The sequence below is a fragment of the Dermacentor silvarum genome, unplaced genomic scaffold (genome assembly GCF_013339745.2).
Source record: "Dermacentor silvarum isolate Dsil-2018 unplaced genomic scaffold, BIME_Dsil_1.4 Seq174, whole genome shotgun sequence".
NCBI classification, from domain to species: Eukaryota; Metazoa; Arthropoda; class Arachnida; order Ixodida; family Ixodidae; genus Dermacentor; species Dermacentor silvarum.
Genome location: NW_023605803.1, coordinates 1 through 21,633, shown reverse-complemented (window position 1 = coordinate 21,633; position 21,633 = coordinate 1). Strand labels below are relative to the sequence as shown.

Below are 21,633 nucleotides of genomic sequence, written 5' to 3'. Positions count from 1 at the left end.
TGAGTCCTGACGAGCAGCTGTTTGAGTTCGATGGATTGCAACTGCAATGGCAGATTGAGCTCTCTCGAACGCGACCACTCCTGCTCGGACCATACTGTTGAGCTACGCCTTGCGCGAGGCTAAATGGAGCTCCGATTGCGTCGTGTGTGGCGCGACAATGGTCACATATGCGCACTCGACATAGGAATGATCGAATAATGGCTTCTTTCCTCTAGACAATGATACCAAGGTAAAGCGCGTGGGTAGTACGGCTGCAAACATATAAGTGATATTTGTGCTACATGTATTCGTTGCGTGCGGCTTTACCAAGCGACCCTCTATGCTTACCGAAATGAAAGACGTTTGCCGCAAAAGCGTTATGTCTCTCTAAAATTAATTAATTTCCCCATTGTTTGCAGATTTTAATCCTCACCCTGCTTTACTTTCTCCCCTTTAAGTTTCTTCCTCGCTCATCCCATTAACCGCTGGCTTATTGGCCAAAAACCCGTAGTGGGTAAGCGCCACGGAATAAGGACAAAGCACGTAGGTTGATACCAAACGTTCGACTTCCGCACTTCCCTAGGTGGCTGCCCAACTCTCGTGGGAACAAGAAGCGAACTAAGGAGACCCGTCATGCGTCCGATTTGGCCTCAGAAAAACCCAATGCGCAAGCCTAGCGTGGAGCAATCCCCGGATCTGCCGTCCAACGCGTACTCGTCCAGCGGTTACGGACAGCAGGCTTCCTCCGCGTTCTGGCCCAGTAACAATCCGGCCGGCCGGCGGGCCTACGTGCTGCTTCTCACGCTGCTGTTGCTTCTGTTTGCTGCTGCTTTGAGCAGCGTGTTGGCATTGCTCATACTCAACCGCGGCGGTTGGGCCGGGACCGAGGCCGATGCCACGATCGCCCAGAGCGCGACCCTGCCCACTGGTCCGATCCAAAGGCACCCCGCTGACGCGATGGCTCCTCACGGTCGCGGTAAGATACGCTATATAGTACAGGGGGTGCGGAAAGTAACTGTGCATGCAGCGGGAAAGTAAACGAAAATATGATGATAATTGTCAATGACGTCGCAGTTTCACGTGCGATATGATAGCGAAAGAGCTGTAGTTCATCTGATCACATCCGTGGGGAGCACTGAAAGGACGGTTGTGATACGAGAACAATGGTCACACACTGCGGGGGGCTAAATACAGCCATTACCCAGCACATTGCACAGATAGCTCCGTCAACGTTCCACTGAGTGTTTAATAATGTATGGTGTCGCGTGCAGGTATGTGTCCAAGCTGGTGGTGGACATTTTTGGCACCTACCATGAATAAAACTTCAAATTTTGAAACTGCCATTTTATTTGCACTGCACAGTTACTTTTCGGACACCTTGTACATATTCTCCGGATACCTGAGAACAGCACGGCAACATAATCGCTTTTCTGGCCGGTTATTATGGCTGACTGGCATGTTACGAACGTAAAAGAAACAAAGAAAAAAAGATTGTTTAATTGCCACCGTAACAAGCCAGGAGCAGCATCTCCGTGTGCATGGACAATGTAAAAAAAAAGTATGGGGTTTTACGTGCCAAAACCACGATCTGATTATGAGGCACGCCGTAGCGGGGGGCTCCGGAAATTTGGACCACTTGGGGTTCTTTAACGTGCACCTAAATCTAAGTACACGGGTGTTTTCGCATTTCGCCCACATCGAAATGCGGCTGCAGTGGCCGGGATTCGATCCCGCGACCTCGTGCTCAGCAGCCCAACACCTAGCCACTGAGCAACCACGGCGGGTTTGGACAATGTAACCAAGTCCTATTACTTCACTTGGTAAAAAATTGTTTTTCATTGCATAACCATGGAGATGAAGATACAACATCACGAGGTGGGTTATGCGATGTTGGAGCTGCATGCTGTATTTTGATGTCAATTCGCAGTATTCGAGACGCATATCAGTTTACTTTTCGTCCACGACGTCAAAGTGTCCCATATCCAATTAAAAGCTGTCGACTGGAATATGATTAAACTACTTTCATACAGTTTCGCATGCATCTGACGTGATATCAGGGATAAAGATATTACGTAATCGCTTCCTAGATAGCTTTGTGAAGCAGCAGTCAGTTTCAGTTTATTATCCGTTCAATACAATGATTATGTAAAAGATAGTATACAGACGATAGTACACAGTCAAATGTTTCCGGAGGATATGTTGGACTTCATTTGTCGGGCGTGCTCTTGTCATGAGTGAAAATAATAATGTGATCTGGAGGGTCGAATTTTGTTAGTTGCAACCATACCAAGTAACAAAAAATGAGTGTGTGAACTGCAATTTTCGAGACGGAATCCAATGCGAATACAATAGTGCCAGAATAGAATGAAATCGAATAACAAATACCTTTCGAATAGTTTTCTAATAATGAACATGCGTTTTCACCAGTATTGTAGGGCGATGTTCCCATTCTAGTACCCACAACGTTAGCAATCTTCCGTAATATAACATTGTAAGTCATGACGCCTTGTTTTCTAAAAGCACATATACAGCATTGAGAACAAATAGGGTGATCATATACTAGTTGAGATCTGGAAGTGAACTTGCGGCAGGTCCTCAAGTGCATAGAAACGGCAGCCGCACTGAATGACAGAATCGTTGGCAGCGGAAGATAAACTCAAGTCAAGGGCATGTACCGGAGGCTGAAAGGTCAAATATTTTCGTCCGTATAAGCAGAGGCGGAGAGTTTCCACGTTCCCAGAGAGGAGGGGGGGGGGGGGGGGGCGTTCGTGTAGAAGCCGAACTATAGTATATGTGCATTGAGTGAGGCACACGAAATAAATCTGCCATTGTGGTGATCGAAATTCGGACGTGTAATTACACGTGGTTCATTACCTTGTACAAAAAAAAATCTCTTGACAACATTCATCTTTGCATCAGCTAGTAGATGGGGCTGCCTAAGGTTTGCGGCCCAGGGAAGGGGTTAAGAGGGCGAGAACACCCCTGTGCCCCCCCCCCATACCGTAGAATTGACGCTTATGTTCGTAAGTTCCCAGTGCCAGTGGCCTGCAATTGGCTCATTGGCGATGTTTCGGCTTATTGGTTTGACATCACTAATCGTGAAGTGGAGACGCACAGATGGCTTGAAAAAAAAAAAAAAAAAAAAAGCGGCATCCGATTTCACAAACCGTTTTCTTTCGTAAGCGCTCTTTGCGACTCACCGGTCATCTTCGCTACGAATATGTTTAGCATCAGCATTGGCTGAAATTTTATCTTACTAGCAATTCCAGCGTAAGAGGTTTTTGTGAATGCGGGCCCATATCTAAAACACGCGATCTAGAATTTTGTTGCAGTTGGCCTTTCAATGACCGTAATATAACCGATTGTGGGAATAACAGCAAGATTAAACGCTCTGCGCCCTTCCCCTTTCATTCAAGATGGCTGTCAACTCAGAGACTCGCCCAGACAGCCCACTAGAAGCTGATACTTCATCTACTGTGCAAAGTAGTGTACAATTTGCTCAGACATCTCGATAGGCGTTTGTACGATCATGTAAGGTTACCGAAGTGGGGTATAGTTCACAAAGCTTTTCTTTCGCAAGAACTCTTTGCCAGAGGCGAGCTGGCTTCGCTTATAACAGATCCTTTATCACGATTCCTTGCCGTCTGTCCTTATGAACAGTGATAGCGCAAAAGTTTTTTTTTTATTAGAAGCTTCTTTGCCTCTTCCCCCCTCTTTTCAAGTGCTGACTGCTGCTTTATTGCCGATAATAGAACAAATTATGTAACTTGGTATGTGTAACTAGGCGTGTGCCACAGGGCATGGGTCAGGATAGACAACTTGCGCCATTGGGTATGCGCAGCGCACTACATGACACTGGCTCTGTGAACATTCTTGGCCGTGCCCCAAAATGTGCTACTTGGTATAAAGGTGCCCGAATAGGCAAGCAGAGAAAGAGGAAATGCAGCCGAATGTAAAGAAATATGCGGACAAAAATGGATCAGAACGGTGCGTTGAGCGAGGAGCGTAGAGCTGCGTAGAATCGGAGAAGCGAAGAAGTGAAGGCCATTCAGTAAAAATCAGACGAAGCTTCGCTTGTCGCAGATTCTCACTTATGCGTGGGAGATCCACCGACTTTTCTTTTTTTTCTTCTTCTTTGGAATGCTGACTCTAAACATTATACTGCACTCAAATGAACATAAAGTGAGGCTGAATTCGACTCGGCATAATCTTTCTTCGGAAACGTAGCTCAAGACGATACTGAAACGCTGTTTCAAACTGTATCTATTTCATTTCTGCACTCAGTCTTCTACGACTGGTCAAACATTTTTCGGGCCACTCTCACTTCGTTTGGCTGTCACGCGATGTTGCGAAAACCGCGAAAACTACACATCTGATATGACGTGTACGCACTTATTAACACCATTAGACCAGACTTAAAAATAAAAAAAAAGTTCTTCCGAATTCTACGCATTTCTCAGTATTAGCCTTCCGCGATCAGTCAAGATTTTTTCGGGCTGCAACTACTTCGGCCTGTCTGTCATGCGACGTCACAAAACCACGTAAGCTCGCCACGTGAAATTGACGTGTACTCATTAAAGATGCATTAACGGGCCGAGAAAAACCGAGCTTTTTTTTCGGAATTGCCGAAGACTGTCCCGTTGCTAAAGGAATAGAAGATGGCTGCCGGCCAATCACTGGCCCTGGCTATACTCGGAGCTACCGGGGAGCATGAATTTATTTTCGTATAATAAACATTTTTGCATAGCAGTATAACGTTGTCGAGCCCTTCCGGCCCGTTTACGACATCGCTCTGCCGAATGTTCTTCGCTGAGGACCGTTTTAGCGACATTTGTAACCTTCCGTTGCTCAGCGCCGTGATTTTCGATCAGCCACCGCAAGCTAAGGAAGGGGAAGCTCGCCTATCGTATCTGATTATCTAAATCCACTGCGCTAGCTCGGCCCCACTGAAACCCTTTCCACTTCTGCGTGCTTCTCACGTCTTGTCAGCCAATAAGATAAGAAAAAAAAAAACAGTCCAGGTAGGCAATCATATTCGCTTTGAAAGGAAAGAAAAGTTACCTTCTATCAATGAGGAAAGCGTTTGATGGGGCGGTTTAAACAACGCTTCGGGTCATCGCCCGATCCTTGCGTTGGTGATTACGTAAATTTGATGTCAGGAGATAGGAATAGCTTTACGTTATAGGGCCCAAGGTGATATTAGGTATGAAAACGCCGCCATTTTAACACGCTTCAAGCATTCTTGCACTTGTTTGCGCGAACATACTGGCTCGATTTTTACGTGGTGCAGTGGAACCAACGCCCAAGGAGTTCACGCGGGGCAAGCGCTACTACCGTGTTGCTTACGTGGACGAAGCTGGTGGGCATCTTTTCGTCGGAGCCATGTACGTCGTAACGTTTGTTCTAACAGCGAAACGTAGCATCTCTAATATTTCACACATGGGCGTAGCCATATTATCGAGCTATTATTCAGTAGAAAACAAGTTTGCATTTGCTTGATGCCGATGTTATACTAGTCTTGATAAATCACTTCAAGTAGGTTGCTTAGTCACGTGCTATACCGTGTTTTCTTTTCCTTTTCTTTCTTTCTTCCTATCTAGATCGAACAAATGCTTAAAAATTCTCGTTGAGCACACACCATATTTTGGCCTGTTCAGATAGCTTACCGGAAGAGGCGGACGTTACTTGAGCGGCTAATCACTAAGTCTAGTCGTTTATAAAACTCACAACTTTTAAATTATTCACTTTTGGGCATATATGGTCTCATTTTGGAATTGAAGCCGTACAGTAGTGAATCCATGCTTGCTTTGTAGAGAACTTAAGATTATAGCACCACTTCCAAGATCCGCAAAAAGTGCATTGGCGTTGCAGTTAAAATCATCAAGAACTGCACAACGCTGACTCCTGGGAAACTTAGCTGCAACGCCAATGCAGTTTGTAGCACAATTTAAGACCAGATATCTAGAGAGCGGTACTAGTCTTACGATTTCTGCTAAGCAAGCATGACTTCACTGCTGCTCGAAGTCAATTTCGCAATCGCAACATTTACTCTAAAATAGATAATTAACAAGATAATTTGTGAATTGTTAGAATTTAACCACCTGGATATTGCGGTTTCTCATGTAGTAGAAAATTCCGTATCTTCCATAATTTCACCTGAAAAGGCGTAACAACGCTATCTAAAAATTTGGCTTACGGGCTTACGTAAGAGAGGCACTTGCAACTCACTACGGAGTTTGGCATGTGAATCTTTCATTGTTAGCTACACTTAGCTCACGTCCCATCAGCGACTTCCCAAAGTAGGCCAACAGCCATCATTAATATATTATTATTCTCTGTTTCGCTGTCTCTTTCGCTAAGTATAGTCCAGTCAACAATATACACATCAATATATCATGTTAATCGCTTCTACTAGCAGTTCCTAAAGGCAGCATTGATGCAATAATTAAATAAAGGCTAGAGATTTGAACATTATCCGAAGTAAGAAATCAGTTAATTATTGCTGCTTCGTCGTTTTCAGGGATGCGTTGTACAAGATGCAGCTTGACGACATAAGCAGCAACTTCTACCAGGTGAGTCGTTAATACCACTTCATTATCCAATGTGCACGTCACTCGGAGTAAGCCAGGCGCCTATTTCAGGTGATGTGAGCGCTGGCTGTAAGGATTTCTGGGGTCAGTTTTTCAGCATATTTGCAGGAAAGGCAAATGTAGCTGAGAACACGATATTATGTCGTCTAGGTACAATATCTTTCTAGACACTGCAATTAAGGATTAAAGAGGTGATTATAGTGTTAATGCCGTTAGTAACGTTTCTCAGTCACCGCAGAAAAGAAGAGCGCGGTTTAGACCAGGATTTCCAGCGCGGTCGCCATGTTTTTGTTATGATGATGATGATGGTGTGGGGACTGCGGAAACCGTGCATGTGGCAGCGGGCCAAAGCGCGTTTTCGGTTATCAGTCGCCTGCGGTGGCTGGTTCCGAAAGCGCTGCAGCCGTCTGTGAATGCCGGCAAGTGTGATTTCTTTAATGCGATCACATTTCATCTGACAGAAATATACTACGGAGATAACTTAGCGAGAGCACCCTGCGGCATCGTATGCTTCAACGGAGCTGCAGCTTAGTCTGCTTCAGTGTAGTTGCAACGTCGTGCAGTTGGACGAGCTTTTTAGTGCGAGATCTGCCTAACTATATACGTTTTGTCAGGGCTTGAGGCCGTGTATGAAAGATGGTAGACGTTATACTTTTTTTTTTTTTTAAAGACGAGTGTCATTGCTGACGCGTGCTGCCGTCATACATTGTGCTGCATTTTTACCATGCTTTGTGACACATCGATCGCTGTGTGAGGCAGTCGTAGGGAAAGCTCTAGCTTCTGCGTGTTTTCGTATATGATTTTGACACGAAGCAGTGGCGTAACAACTATTTCTCGAGTGGGGGTTGAGGGGGGGGGGGGGGGGGGGGGCATACCGTGAAACAATCTGATCTCTCTCTCTCTCTCTCTCTCTCTCTCTCTCTCTCTATATATATATATATATATATATATATATATATATATATATAATCATATCATCAGACGCCAACACACAATGACACCAAGGACAACATAGCGTAAATTACTTGTACTTACTAATTGCATTACAGACATGATAAATTAACGGAAATGAAAGTGGATGGAAAAAAAAAGTTGTCGCAGTTTCACCTGAAAGGCGAAGCATCAATTGCGATAGCAAATTTGTAGAGAGCTATACGGAGTAATGATATTAGCTTTATCAGCTGTATAAACTTGGACATGCAGCAGCACCGGCAACACGCAGAACTGTTGTCGACGCCGTCGGCGTTTTGCCCGCGTTCGCTCAAAATGCGTGCGGCGTTGGTGACTGTTGCCGGAGCCTCTGATATAAATAGGCACTTGGTGCCGCAGCTAAACGTCGCCTCCCTTCCCTCCCCCTCCCCCCCTCCCCCATGGCCTCTCGCGCGTCGGAAGAAGGCGCGTTTGCTCTACATATATGGTGATTGTAAAGGAGGAAAGAGACGCCTACTTCTGCAGCCCTTAAGCGAGCACGGCGCAGAACGCGCGTTTGTTCTCCGCCGTGCGTTCACTCCCCGTGAAAGCGCGCGCCCCTCGCGCCCTTTCACTCGCACATACAGCGTTCGGCGCGCGGCGACGATTTCATCTCCATTGACGTCATACGGAACCTCACGGCGACGGCGGCGGCGACGCCGACGGCAGAAATCTGCTTTTGAGTGTCCATATAATTACTATCGCAATAAAACAACTTGCCGCAGGTGGGGAATGATTCCATGTCTTCACATTCCGCGTGCGATGCTCTTACCCTTTAACTACCGCGGCACTGTTTTCCCATCCACTTTCTGGGGTACTTATGTTTTTATTACTAGAACTAACCCTGGGATTGTTAGCCAGCGCCACCACTCACAAACCTAGGCGGCGGATGTGGAACATCCTTTCTGGGAAAACAGCGCCGATGTCAGGAGATAGGAATAGTTTTACGTTATAGGGCCCAAGGTGATGCTAGGTATGAAAACGCCTCCGTTTTAACACGCTTCAAGCAGTCTTGCACTTGTTTGCGGGAACATACTGGCTCGATTTGCACTCAACGAAGTGGAATCAACATAAATTACTTGCAATATTCACAAGAATGAAAAAGACAACAAATGATATGGGTGACCTTAGAGAATTACAACCTCACTTCCAGCGAAGCTCTGTCTCTTGAACAGTCGCAATAAAACTTGCAGTTTCTTGTAATTACATCGCATACATTAAAATGTCGCCCGTGTACGTTTGTTCCGTTGGAAACCTTGCCCGCATGAAGTGCTTTCGAGCACTTGTGGTTGGGAATATTAAAAAGCCAGTAATTCATTAGCACGCATGTTACTTCGCCATAGCATTTACCATGGTGTCCTCCCTCCTTCTCTCCCTGACGCCCCCCCCCCCCCCCCCCCCTGCCCACTATATTTCCACTAGTTCTGATATCGGTTGAGTTCCCAATTTTCCCAGGCCAACGAGATACATATTCGTTGTTCGCAGAACACATTCATAAAGTTCCAGATCGCTTGCATGCGTAATTTACTGCAAGTGTCATAATTATAGTCCCGTGTCTTTGAAGTTTACCTACACATTGCCCATAACGCGTCCTTTGTTTTCGCGAGGGTGAGCCGCCATCGTCGGCTCACCCTCACAAGCTTTGACTCACACATTCAGCATACGGCATGCGGCGACGATGTTGTCGCCCTTGGACTTCATACGGAACACCACGGCGACGGCGACGGCAGAAATGCGCCTGTATAGTGTCCATATAATTGCTATCGCAACAAAATAAACGCCGTACAAAGTTTGTCCATTCGGACAACTGAAACAGGGCGTGCAGACTCAAAGCCGCGTTCGAGCACCACAGAGTCAAGACTAGAAAACGCAAGCGGCCGTCCAGCAATTCAACGCTTCAGCTACGATGCGATACGCCGTGTGAGGGAATGACAGTGGTAGCGTTCTCGCAGGCTGTGAACAACGGCAGACAACAACGTCTCGAGCAAGCACGTCTCGTTGCGTGGTATGTGCACTACGTATAGACAAAAAAAAAAAAAAAAAAAAAAAGGCGGTGCACGCGAGGTAACATTAAAGATCACATCACCACTGTCGTATGCCGTCGACATCACCGCCAAATATAGTCAATATACGTAAAAAAATAAAGTGTCGTTGGAAAGTTTTGCTTACATGGATTCCCTAAGTGCGGGGTGTCTGCATAATTTTCAAATCCGAATATGCATTTCAACGAAGTTTGTTTTTCACCCCGTTATAGTCCACCAGCCTCACGCGGTAGTTTTTTGACATCAGGAAGTGGCTCAATGCGTGGTTTGCAGCACCTTCTGCCACTGACGCAGGGCTCGATAAAATGCTCACCACCACGCATACCACATCCTTTCAGTAACTTGTCTAGCGGCATTTGTGCCGCGGTGTCCTTAAATGGAGCGAAGGGAGTCACAGCGAAGTTTTATTTGCTAACGCCGTACTACTGCAGGAGCTCCAACTGTTTCCTCCGCAAGACCGCGTAAGAGCCTGCAAGACCCTCGGAGGACACCAGGTGAGTGAACAATGCCCGTTGTCATAGACCATGTATTGGCGCGTAGTAGAATATCGCAAATATGAAACGGGCACCAAAGGCAAAAAAAATAGGTTGAGCTATATTAGTAAATTACCCTTGTAACAACCCCTCTTCGAAAAAGAAACCGTTGTAATTTGTGACGTCGTATTGACGTACCAAAACGGCGGTGTAGGCGCTAAAAAAAGAGAACAAGAATGGTAGTTTGGTCTTCATTTTCTCTTAGTAATCAGCCTCTGACTACGAAACTAACTATAACAGAGTTCCGAAAGAAATATTCATCAGTATAAACTAATATACTGTTTCTCTTTAGCGTCCTTTTAGTGGGGATGATTTAATTGGACGAGGCGGAGGGATCATGAAGGAAAGGGCAACGAGCAGCGCATGTTGCCCAACGAGCAGCAATGAGTAGCAACGTCGGGACGACTGCTGCCGAAATTATTCCGTCCTATTTTTATTTTTTTAGCACAAAAAGTGCATGATAAGCAGTTGCATGATTTTTAGTATTTGGGAATCGTTTAGGGTTACTGGTTAGCATGTGTTTCGACTGTGGGCGCAACTAAGCTGAGCGCAATTAATGATGCAGCGCTACGCGACGTCTGAGCTCATACAACGGGATATTTCTATTCGTTCAGAAGAAACGGAACTACTCTAGCGCATGTGCAAGTTTGTAATAACGTGACCCGCTATTGCACCTGATAAAGCGGATAGATACGTGGGTAGTGCAAGTCGACCACGACAGTTCATGCCCCGACGAGTTGGCTCCTGCGAACGTGACGTGCGGCTCTGCCTGAAAACTTTGGTTCATTTTGCGTTCAAGATGGCGGACCTTTGCGCAACTCTGCTCCTGTAGCCAGCATATACATATATGTATAATAACAGCAAGTCTAAGAGCACCCGAAGAAGTGAGAGTATTAACGCTATAGGGTAATGAGTAGGAACGATGAGTAGGAATGATGAGTTGGCAATATGATCAAACAAACTTTACTGCCTTGTGCGATTGCGCTGTGCAGCTGGGCAGGAACGTTGACTGCCGCAACCACATCCGCGTGGTGCAGCCGATAAATGACGGAAGCACGCTCTACATCTGCGGCACCAACGCCAGGGCGCCCACGGACTGGCAAGTCATGGTGGGTGATTGGCGGCTATCTCTCATATTTTTTCTTGCAGTTTATTGGGTTCTGTTTCTTTCGTTCCAGCTCCTTTAGGTCGAAGTTTACGTCTCCTGAAAAAAAAAAAGTGAAGCGAATGGCAAATACGCCTGACGCTGTATTGGCTCTCGAAGGTGGCAGCGGCTCAAATCTGATCGATGTATAGACTTGAATGGAAGCTCTATACTTTTCAATTTTATGAACGCTACACTGTAAGGCCGCTTGACTGTGAGGGAAAAATATAAGCGTTCAGAAGCAAAACAATGACAACTAACACTTCGAACACAGAACGTTGCACAGACGCCTGTGTGGAGCGAGAATGACGTATACAACGTCTACAACTGTGCGAGAAGCCTCCACAACGTCTTCGCACTAATTTTACAAGACATGTACTGAGGAGTGTAAGATGAAGATTTGGTGAGCATATAATAACTTTGACATTGGGTTTTGACAAGTAGATGTATGAACGCCTTTAATTTGTCGCGCGTTGCGCCGTGCAGTCGCTAAGATTCTTTTGACCTTTAGACGCTTATTGACGTCTTTGCTCGCTGGTATGCAGCTCAGCAATGCTCAAAGCACATGGTCGTAATTGGTGACGCGTAACCAAAGGCAAGTTGGCTTAATGTTGCTGTCGTGACATTGTCGGTGATGTGTATACCAGCCACCGTTCAGATGGCACGAGTTAGCCGTTTGCGTTGCACGGTTGCGCAAAAAAAGAAGGAAAAGAAAAAGTTAGAAAGTGTAGGGTTAAACATGAGGACAAGGTGGGTTTCTCCCGTATGACACAATCACCTTTACATTACTACGCGCAGGCCGAAGACTTGACGCTGGTTCCGGTCGCTCAGCAAAAGACTATCTTTGAAAGCAACGAGACCGGAAAGGCGGAAGGACGTTGCTCTTACTTCGTCTCCCAGGACACTTCGTCGCTCTGGCTCGGTTCGTGGAATTCTACCGTTTATTCAAAACCAGTTCGTCTGCAAGCAGAACGCTTCGGGAGATCACTGTACAGGAATTCATTCTCATCAATCAACAGAGCAGTGGACAAGCTGGAATAACTTCACAATGTAGAGTGCTATTGCGAGAGCCATGAGAGAGGTAGTGGTCAAATACTGCTCCAGGGAGGCCAATTCCTGTTCTGTGGAGGCAGTGTCTTTGTTTAAGCTTTGTGAGCCGTCGTAATTTGGTTGCACCTGAATTAGTAAGCCCCACTATAGCTCTCGGCATTTTTTTTGCCGGTTTCAGGCGTCACTGCAAGCCTGAAAAATGTGGTGGCCTGGACGAGGATTCGAACCTAGGGCCTTCGGGTTAGAGGCCCGGTGTTCTACCTCTACTCCACGCCACCATAGACAAGGGTAATTGGAGATCGCTGGTAGTAGCCTTCGTCTTGGCAATGGACAAAAGAATAGGCTGAGGAAGATGTACAGTGCTAATAATGCGAATCATTCTTTAGCTCATTACAGGCGCTTTGCGATAGGCAGGTGCCTGCCTCGCCTCGCTCCATAAAAAGGAAATTCAAATGTACCGAGAGTGGGATCTAAGCTCCGACGCCGCGCATAGGAGCCTGATGCTCTAAACGTTATGCCACGATCACACGCATGTTTCTTTCATGCCAACGACAACTAGCTCTTTGAGACGACACACGCCTGCGTGACGTCACATACCACGTGACATCCACACAGCCACAAACTTATACCACTCTTTCCGTTGCGTCATGGGCGGCAGCGTGTCAGTTTCTCCCATTCTTGCCTCGTGGCAGCATATGTTTTGATACGGTCTGTTATACAGCACCACCTTCTGGATCGGCTGAGGTTGTAACGAAACAGGTTGTAATGTTTCTTGGCGGGCTGAAAAAAACAAACGAAAAAAAACAACCTCTGAATGTTGTCGTCCTGCTTCGGTCGCTATGTATTCGCTCGCGTCAAGCACTACTGCTTGCTTTGCGCAGACGCGTTGGTCCATTAGGTAACATTTAGAAGAACCACAAACGGTGATGGATAGCCAGCTAGTTGCAGAATGCTTCCCATAACATTGATTTCGACAGTATATACAATCTGCATAGCTTTTTATGATGCAGACAGCCCACTCGTGTCGACCCCATATTCTTCTTCTACTGCGTTTTTTTTAATTCTTTATTTGCGCCGAACATTTTTTATCATTGTTGTCACGTGCGGACACATGAGCGTGTCGCAGTCTTGAATTTGCGTGGCCTCCATGGCTCGCGATAGCCATCATGAAAACGTCATTGTTGAGAACAAAATAGCGTGACGTTAAAGGCGTTGGGGGCGACGAATTTTCAGAGCGGCTACACGTGCCTTTGCCGCAACACGGCCGGGAGACGCAAGTGCACGTCTTTCAGATAGCTCCGGCGTCGACGAACGTGGGCGTTTGTGTGAAATTGAGCCAACGAAGCATGAGTTTGCTGTCGTCAACGCTTTTTGTGGTTCACATGACCTTCGTAATGCCGGGTACTGAACATTTGCGTCATTCAAAGGTTATTCACCTCTGCTGGCGCGAATATTGAAACGAGAAACTGTGCTTTGAGAAATTGCGCGATATTTCATTAGTGTGGACATGATCCTGCACATACAGGTTGTTATTGTGGTCCCCTAGACGTTGAGCATTATTCAAGAGTAAAAAATCGTCACCCGAGAATTTGGGGCCTGCACGCATTTGAAAAACAACGACCACCCGATCCGTATGGCATTATGTTTCTACCACTTGGTACTACGGAAATGCCTTTTGAAGAAATAATGGTCCTTGGGCTCCACAGCTTGCGGAAAACGCGTATGCAGGTCCTGAAAACGGTAGACGTTCAGTACGTGAAAAAGTTTGTGCAGTACAGACAGGTGTACCGGGAGGTGCCTGAACCACCTGCCTAATTTACAGTGCTTGATGACTTAGGTGTATCGACAAAAATTTAATCCTGATGTGCCAGCAAAATATAGGCGTTTCAATCAATGTACTCTGTATTGTTTTTTATTTTAAAGCGGCAGTGAAGAAAAAAAAGCTTATGACTAAACATCTGTAGTTTCGCAGTTCAAAGCCACGTGGGGGGCGCTGCATGGCCTTTTTTAATATTTTTGTTCGCTTAATGTTTTTTTTTAAAAATAAACGCCTGGGAAAGCACTTTGAGATTACTTCGGCGGACATCAAACGGCTAGGGTGGTGATAGAATACCAAATATCGCTGTGAAAGACAAAACGTAGTGTATATTACGGCAGAACACCCCTTGGGGGAAAGGGTTCAGTTCCAGAAGAATCCCCTTTTCATGTAGGTGCATTTGTTCACTCAGATATTCATTCCCAACGATGTAAGCGGGTGAGTTATAGACACAAGAAAACACCCATAATGGTTCGAATTATCTTTGTGTGTAATTTAACCCATGGCTATAGAACCCTTACTCCTAAACTTAATATATATATATATATCCCAGGGTGAGTTCTAGTTGTAAAACAAATACCCCAGAAAGTGGATGGGAAAACGGCTCCGTGGTAGCTCAATGGTGAGAGCATGACCTACTGAACTCCAGACCTGCACTGATCTCCCTGCTCCAGCCCACCTGGTCTAGGTCACCCCTTTTGCCGCTAGGGATAGAACGTACGAGCAGAGTGGCGCTAGTTATAACCTGTTCGCTGTCGTCTGCTTCTGCGATCTGTTCCAGCGCTCGTGCCGCTATTTCGGCAGCCACAGATCGTTTACATAGTTTGTAAATGCATAAATTCACGAAAATAAAAAAGAAAACAAAATTTGCAAATGATTGCCTCTTATTTCAATCACGAGATACAGTAGGAAGAGCGGTGCAAGAAAGGAAAACGAGTACAGCCGGCAGACGATAACATTTCCTCCCGTTGCCTTCGCAGTAGGGGGAAAAATCTGATTACCAGAAGATTCATAGGATAAAATATAGTACAATGGAGTAATAATGAAATACAATAATAAAGAACTTGATATATTGATATGAACAAGGACATTTAAAAGAATCAGGCAGACGATATGTATACGCAGACCACACACAAACTGCGTGAATCTGCAGACGCTGCAGAAGGCATGTAACTTCAGCCTTGGCTACATGCAGCTTGCTTGAGTTAATTACAGATGGGATAACATAAACGATCACATTATACATGGTATACTGCTGTGTGCCATCATTTAAAGCAGAACAAAGCAAGGACTCTAGCATCAGTTTTCAGTTTCATAAAGCTTTGCGATGCATATTTGACGGGTCGAACAAACACGTAAACGATCACTCGATCAGTTAGGTTTTTTTTTCTTGTGTGGAGCGGCGCGAAATTTCCGCATAATGCAAACCTACAAAGTATCCGTGCACTATTTTACGCGTTATTACATACCACTACAATGAGTACACTTAAACAATTATGACATACCAGCTGTTAATGCCTTCGCAAGAAATTCATATATGCTAGCAGCCCGCTACAGAAGGGCAGGCGCACACATTCGAACGCCGCCCACCGAGTAGCAGACGATGATGATGATGATGATGATGATGATGCTTTATTGGCATCCCCTTTGAAACGGGGCGGCGACAAATAGTCACCTAGCCTGCTTGATTTAATCAGGTATACTATACATGTTCTTTATCTTGCATTTTTGTATACCTATCATTATTTTTCTTTTTCAAAAATTTACCTTGTACCGCTGCCTATGATTTTAAGAGATCAGGTCGCATCCATCTTTTCCCTACTTTTTTTCCACCAGTACTCTAATCGTCTCTTGCTGATCTCTACGGCTGATCTGTTTATGTTTCCTTCCACTTTAAACCCAAGCGCTTCTGGGAGTTGCACGTTACCTACGGTTCTCGCTGGGTGGATCCCGTCGCATTCCATTAGGATGTGCTGAGTGGTCTCTGGATCTTTACTGCAGCATACACATGTCTCATCTAATTCCGAATATTTGTTCCGATATGTTTTCGTCCTTAGGCAACCGGCTCGAGCCTCAAATAGCAAGGCACTGCCCTTTGTGTTATCGTACAGAGTTTCCCTTCTAATTTCTTTCTTCTCATTCTTGTAAATCTCCATTGTCCTTTTCGTTTCCATTCTTTGCATCCAATTCACGGTCTCTATTTCTCTCACTTTCTTTCTGATGACCCCTGGTTGTCTATTTACAGTTTCGATTATCCTGTACTTGGTTGCCAACTTCCTTGACCTCTTCCTCCATTCTGTGTCCACGCTTTTCATGTAGAGATACTTGTGCACTTTAGCTGGCCATTTATTTTCATCCATGTTCCTGAGCCTTTCTTCAAAACTAATTTTGCTTTGTGCTTCTCTGACTTCAAAAGAGGCCCAACCCATGTCTCCATGCACTGCCTCATTTGTCGTATTACCGTGTGCTCCCAAAGCCAACCGGCCTACTGATCTTTGGTTAACTTCCAAACCCGCCAATATATCCGATTTTAAGCATATAATGGCATTTGCGAATGTTAGCGCTGGCACCATAACTCCTTTCCAGATTCCACGCACCACCTCATACTTATTGTGGCCCCACAGTGCTCTGTGTTTCATTAATGCTGCATTCCGCTTCCCCTTTATTTTCAGATTATCTTGGTGGTTGATTGAGTAATTCTTTCCTTCGTTTATGTGTACGCCGAGGTACTTATATTGCTTCACTATGGGTATTACTTGCTGTTGAATTGACACCACGAAGTTACTCGTGTGCTCATTAAAGATCATAATCCCTGATTTCTCTGTGCTAAACTTAAGGCCTAGATTTGTCGCTGCGTTCCCACAGATATTCGCAAGTATCTCTAAATCTTTTTTATTGTCCGCTAGTAGCACAATGTCGTCTGCGTACATCAGTCCAGGGATCTTCTGTTGCACCATTTGTCCATTACGCATGTAGGATAAATCAAAACCTAATTCGCTGTTTTCCAGTCGTCTTTCTATGCCCTTGACGTAAAGCGTGAACAACAATGGTGACAGAGGGCATCCTTGCTTCAATCCTTGGTGAATTCCCACCATTTCATTTCCTTTTCGGCCTTCCCATGCCACTTGTACTTGGTTGTCTCGATATATCTCCCTCAGCAGCTCCACGAAATCGTCATCTATGCCTTCGTATTGAAGAATATCCCACAACAATTCCCTGTCTACGTTGTCATAAGCTCCTTTAATATCTAGAAATGCTATCCATAAAGGTCTTTTCTGAGCTACTGAAATCTCTATGCACTGAGTTAGTACAAACATATTGTCTTCTAAGCGTCTGCCTGGCCTGAACCCATTCTGTAGTTCCCCCAATACACCGTTTTCCTCCACCCACTTCGACAGTTCTAATTTTATGGCTTGCATTGCCATTCTATATATCACCGACGTTACTGTAACTGGCCTGTACGAGCTCGTCTTATCCTTATCTCCTTTGCCTTTGTAGATAAGATTAATCTTGCTTTCACGCCATCCAACGGGAATATTCTTTGTTCTAATCACTTGCTCTATGGCATTAGTCAGCAGTGCCTTGCTTTTTGGACCGAGGTTTTTGATTAGCTGTATTGGGATTTCATCGGGTCCTGCTGCCGTGTTGTTAGGGACATTTTCTGCTGCCTTTTTCCAATAAAAGCTTTCTATGCTGAATTTTGATCTCTCAGGCCTCTCTGTTGTTGCTGGATCTGTTGTCTGAACTACGCTTTTTCTCGTACCGAAGTTATGCCTGATAACGTCTGTGATGTACCGCAGCGCATCATCGCCTTCATAGATGTTACCGTCTTCATCCCTTATAGCCGTTTGCGAGTTTCTAGTTGGAGCTCCGAGTGCTTTTATATGGTTCCAGAATCTTTTTGGGGCGCCTTTGTCTCTTTTGTGAATGTTATGCACCCAACGTTCACTTGCGCATTTAATTTTCTCTTGCACGAGCTCACTCGCAACCCTTTTCTTTTCTCGGTACGTATTCCATCTAAGGAGCACCTCTTCTTCTTGTAATCCCAACTTTTTGGCTTCTCGATGAACCCTAGATGCCTCTTTACGCTCTTCTATAGCTTGTTTAATTTCCTTGTTCCACCACTTACGTGGTTTCCTCTTTCCAATCCAACAATTGTATTGCCGTGTCCGCCTTATTTCATGCTGCATAACCTCCACCAGTTCCTTATATTCCCAGACTGCTGTAGGAAAAGCCTCAATTTTCTTCTCTATGTTGTTTGCGATCTCTGTTATTTGCTCGTCATTCATTTTTAAAAACTCTGAGGCTATTGGTTCATGTTCTGCGCTGGTATCTCTCCCAAACTTTAATGCTAAACGTCTATGATCGCTTCCCAGGCTATTTTTTCCATTTTCGTCTATTATCATTTGGTCCAGTTGTTCGTAGACCATTTCTGAGACTAAGGCGTAGTCGATACATGACTGCCTGTTTCCGCATTGCCACGTTACCTGTCCATGACACTTATTCTCCCTGTTAACTACTATAAGGTTCTGTTCATCACACAAATCCAGCACTAGAGAGCCGTTGTAATCAGTATATCCGTCTAAATCGTCCATGTGCGCGTTCATATCTCCCACTAATATCACCTGGCCCGAGTTACTGAACTCATTAATATCGCTTCTAATGCAATCGACCAATTCCTTATTTTTTTCCCTGCTATCACTACCTGTCCACAGGTAAGCTACTCCCAGCCACGTCTTTTTACCTTGCCATGTACCACTAATCCATAAATGCTCTTTACATGTCTCGTTTACCCTTCGCCACTTCAGACCTCGCCTAATTAGTACGCCTACGCCTCCGCCTTTCCTTGACCCGGTCATTCTGTTGCACCCTTCCCATACAAAGTTGTCAATAACAGGCGGCTGCTCCAAATCTCGTAGATGCGTTTCGGTCAAGGCGTACACACTAATCGCTTCATCATTCAGTTGCGTTTGAATTTCCAGCCATTTTTCCTGCTTACGACCACCCTGCATGTTAATGTAGCAAATTTTACCTTCTCTATTCTTATCCTTTCTGCGTCTTTTCCTGACTCCTGGTCGCCTAATTCTGCCATTTACTGGTGTTTCGCTATGTTCAATACTTAATCCTGCTTCCTGATTGCCTGGGGCCCGCCTAAAAAAGCTACAGCTCGTGCCGCGAATCGATTTCCGACCGGTGTTGCTACACTTTCACTAAAATGTATCCCGTCACGCACAAAAGCGCCTTCGCGGCCTGCTCGGTGCACTTCACGGTTGATGTCAATGACCGTAAAATTCATTGCTTTAGCTAGACGAACAGGTTATAAAAGCGCCACCTATGGCCACCGGTTGAACGAAAGCGGGCGCAAGCGGCTCCCATAGAAGCCGGTTATCTGTGCAGGTCTGGAGTTCCAGTAGGTCGTTGGTGAGAGCATCGCACGCGTAATGCGAAGACGTGGGTTCGTTCCCCACCTGCGGACAGTTGTTTTTTCATCCACTTTCATTTCTGTTAATTTATCATTTTCGTTAATTGAATTAGTAAGTACAAGTTTTGTTGGCTTCTTATGATATGAATAATAAAAATCGGGCCCCTCGGTTCCCTTTCTTCTCGTATATATATATATATATATATATATATATATATATATATATATATATATATATATATATATGTATATATATATATATATATATGTATAAATCTTACGACTGCTAGCTTGAACTACACCTGAAATGAGAGACGCCGTAGTAGAAAATTGTGTACTTAATTTGACCACCTGATACGTAGCAATACACCTGACAAGATGGTTTCAAGTGAGAGCTACGAAAGTTAAGTTCATGCAGTTTTCGTGTTGTCTCTTTCGTTGTCGTCACGTTTACTTGCCACAAGAAGCCACCAAGGAGTAAAACTCCATTTTCCACTACCGTAATGACTCAAACCTACCCCTTAATTAAGGGTGTGGCTGTTAGCCATGGAACAAACCGAGCAGGTGCAAAAATGTCCTATACTCTGTAGTGATGAGCCACTTCTCCGATTTCTTGGCTGCAGACGATGCTCCCGAACCTGGCACGGCGAGCGTGGTGAGCATATGGCCCCTGTCTGGCAACAAGCACGCCTTCTACCGCGCGCCCATTCCAGACGAGAACTCAAATTCGCAACGCTACCCCCACCTGCTGACCGACACCAGTAGCACCGCCGTCCTTCTCGGTGAGCGATGGCCTGGTCTGTGAAAGAAGTATTTACGTGAATCTTCAACGCGAAGCTTTCTTGACCTACCATACCTTGGTGCATATATACTGAGTCGTTCGGTCGGTCGGCCAGTTGCTGGTCGGGTTCTCAACGAGTAGGTTCAACCGCACCCTTAAAACAAAAAAGAAGTAAAAAAAGGAAGACAGAACAGAAAAGAAAGGAAACAAGAAAAAAAAAGAGAGAAAAAAAGGTAACGCATCCGGCGGCGGCATTCGAACGCCAGCCCGCCAGCTGGCGCAGCAGCCCGATTCTCTAACAATGGTACCAACACCAACAAGCTCTTTCGGATGGTCGCCACAGGTTGATTATGATGATAATTTCCATTCTATGACACATACCCCCAGCGGGGGATTCTCCAAAGCGGACGTTTCATATCGTGTAACGATATGTAACGGGCGATACAACTAGCGGACGTTACGAACGTTTCAGCGGACGTTACGATAACAGACGTTGCAACTAGCTCTTCGATATGATCACCGCGTTGTGAAGACGGCCCGCGTATTTAAAATAAGAAGAAATGAAGAAATTCAAGCCGCTACCCGATCTCTTACATAGCGTAGCATGGTTGCGGGAGAGCACATAGTACGTGCGCCAGTTTCGTGCATGCCAAACACGCAGGAACGAAACGGGCAAATTTATAAGACTTCATTAAACGCTTCACGAACATTTCGCTTCGCATAAAATTGAACACGTGCATTGGAACTGTATAATTTATTTTGCTTTTCTTATTTTTTGTACTTTAGATTAATGCTCTTGCCCTTGAAACACTAAAAATACTGGCAAGCCTCGGAGCGTCCTGACAGTTTACTGTAATAACTTTTCTATGCACCACAGGCCGAATTCACAAAGCTTGTCGTTCGCGTAAGTGTTGTTGGCTATTGGCTGGCCACATTCGCTAATAATAAATCCAGCAGCACGATTGGTTCGAACTTGTTCTTACGAACGATTCTAGCTTTTTTGTGAATACAGGCTTAGCATCCGTATATACAAAAGATTCTTAGGTTATAATCGTTCGTAAAAACACGTTGCAGCTAAGTCTGATGCTGGACTTTTCTATAAGCGAAGGCGGCCAGCAAATGGCCAGTAACTCTTACGAAAGAGAAACTTCGAGAATTCGGACTTATGGTATTGTTTTTGTATTTCGCGAAGCGCTGTGCCAAGACGTCGTGGTGCAGCAGGTGGTCACGAGGAACCAGAACATCGTGAAGTTTCCGCACTCGCTCGGTCGTCGGCCATGCTGCTACATCGAGCCGCGCAATCATGC

The 21,633-nt window shown here is 45.3% G+C and overlaps 1 protein-coding gene across 1 annotated transcript; it reads left to right on the top strand.

The window, feature by feature from the left end:
• Window positions 1–612: 612 nt before the first annotated feature.
• Window positions 613–20,327, top strand: LOC125941742 (uncharacterized; the record flags this gene model as incomplete). The annotated part of the gene is made up of 7 exons (XM_049659571.1): window positions 613–955; window positions 5,270–5,363; window positions 6,500–6,551; window positions 10,012–10,074; window positions 11,106–11,222; window positions 12,056–12,179; window positions 20,169–20,327. Coding segments are annotated over exons 1-7 (952 nt in total), but the record flags the coding sequence as incomplete, so codon positions are not given.
• Between the last annotated feature and the right edge of the window lie 1,306 nt (window positions 20,328–21,633).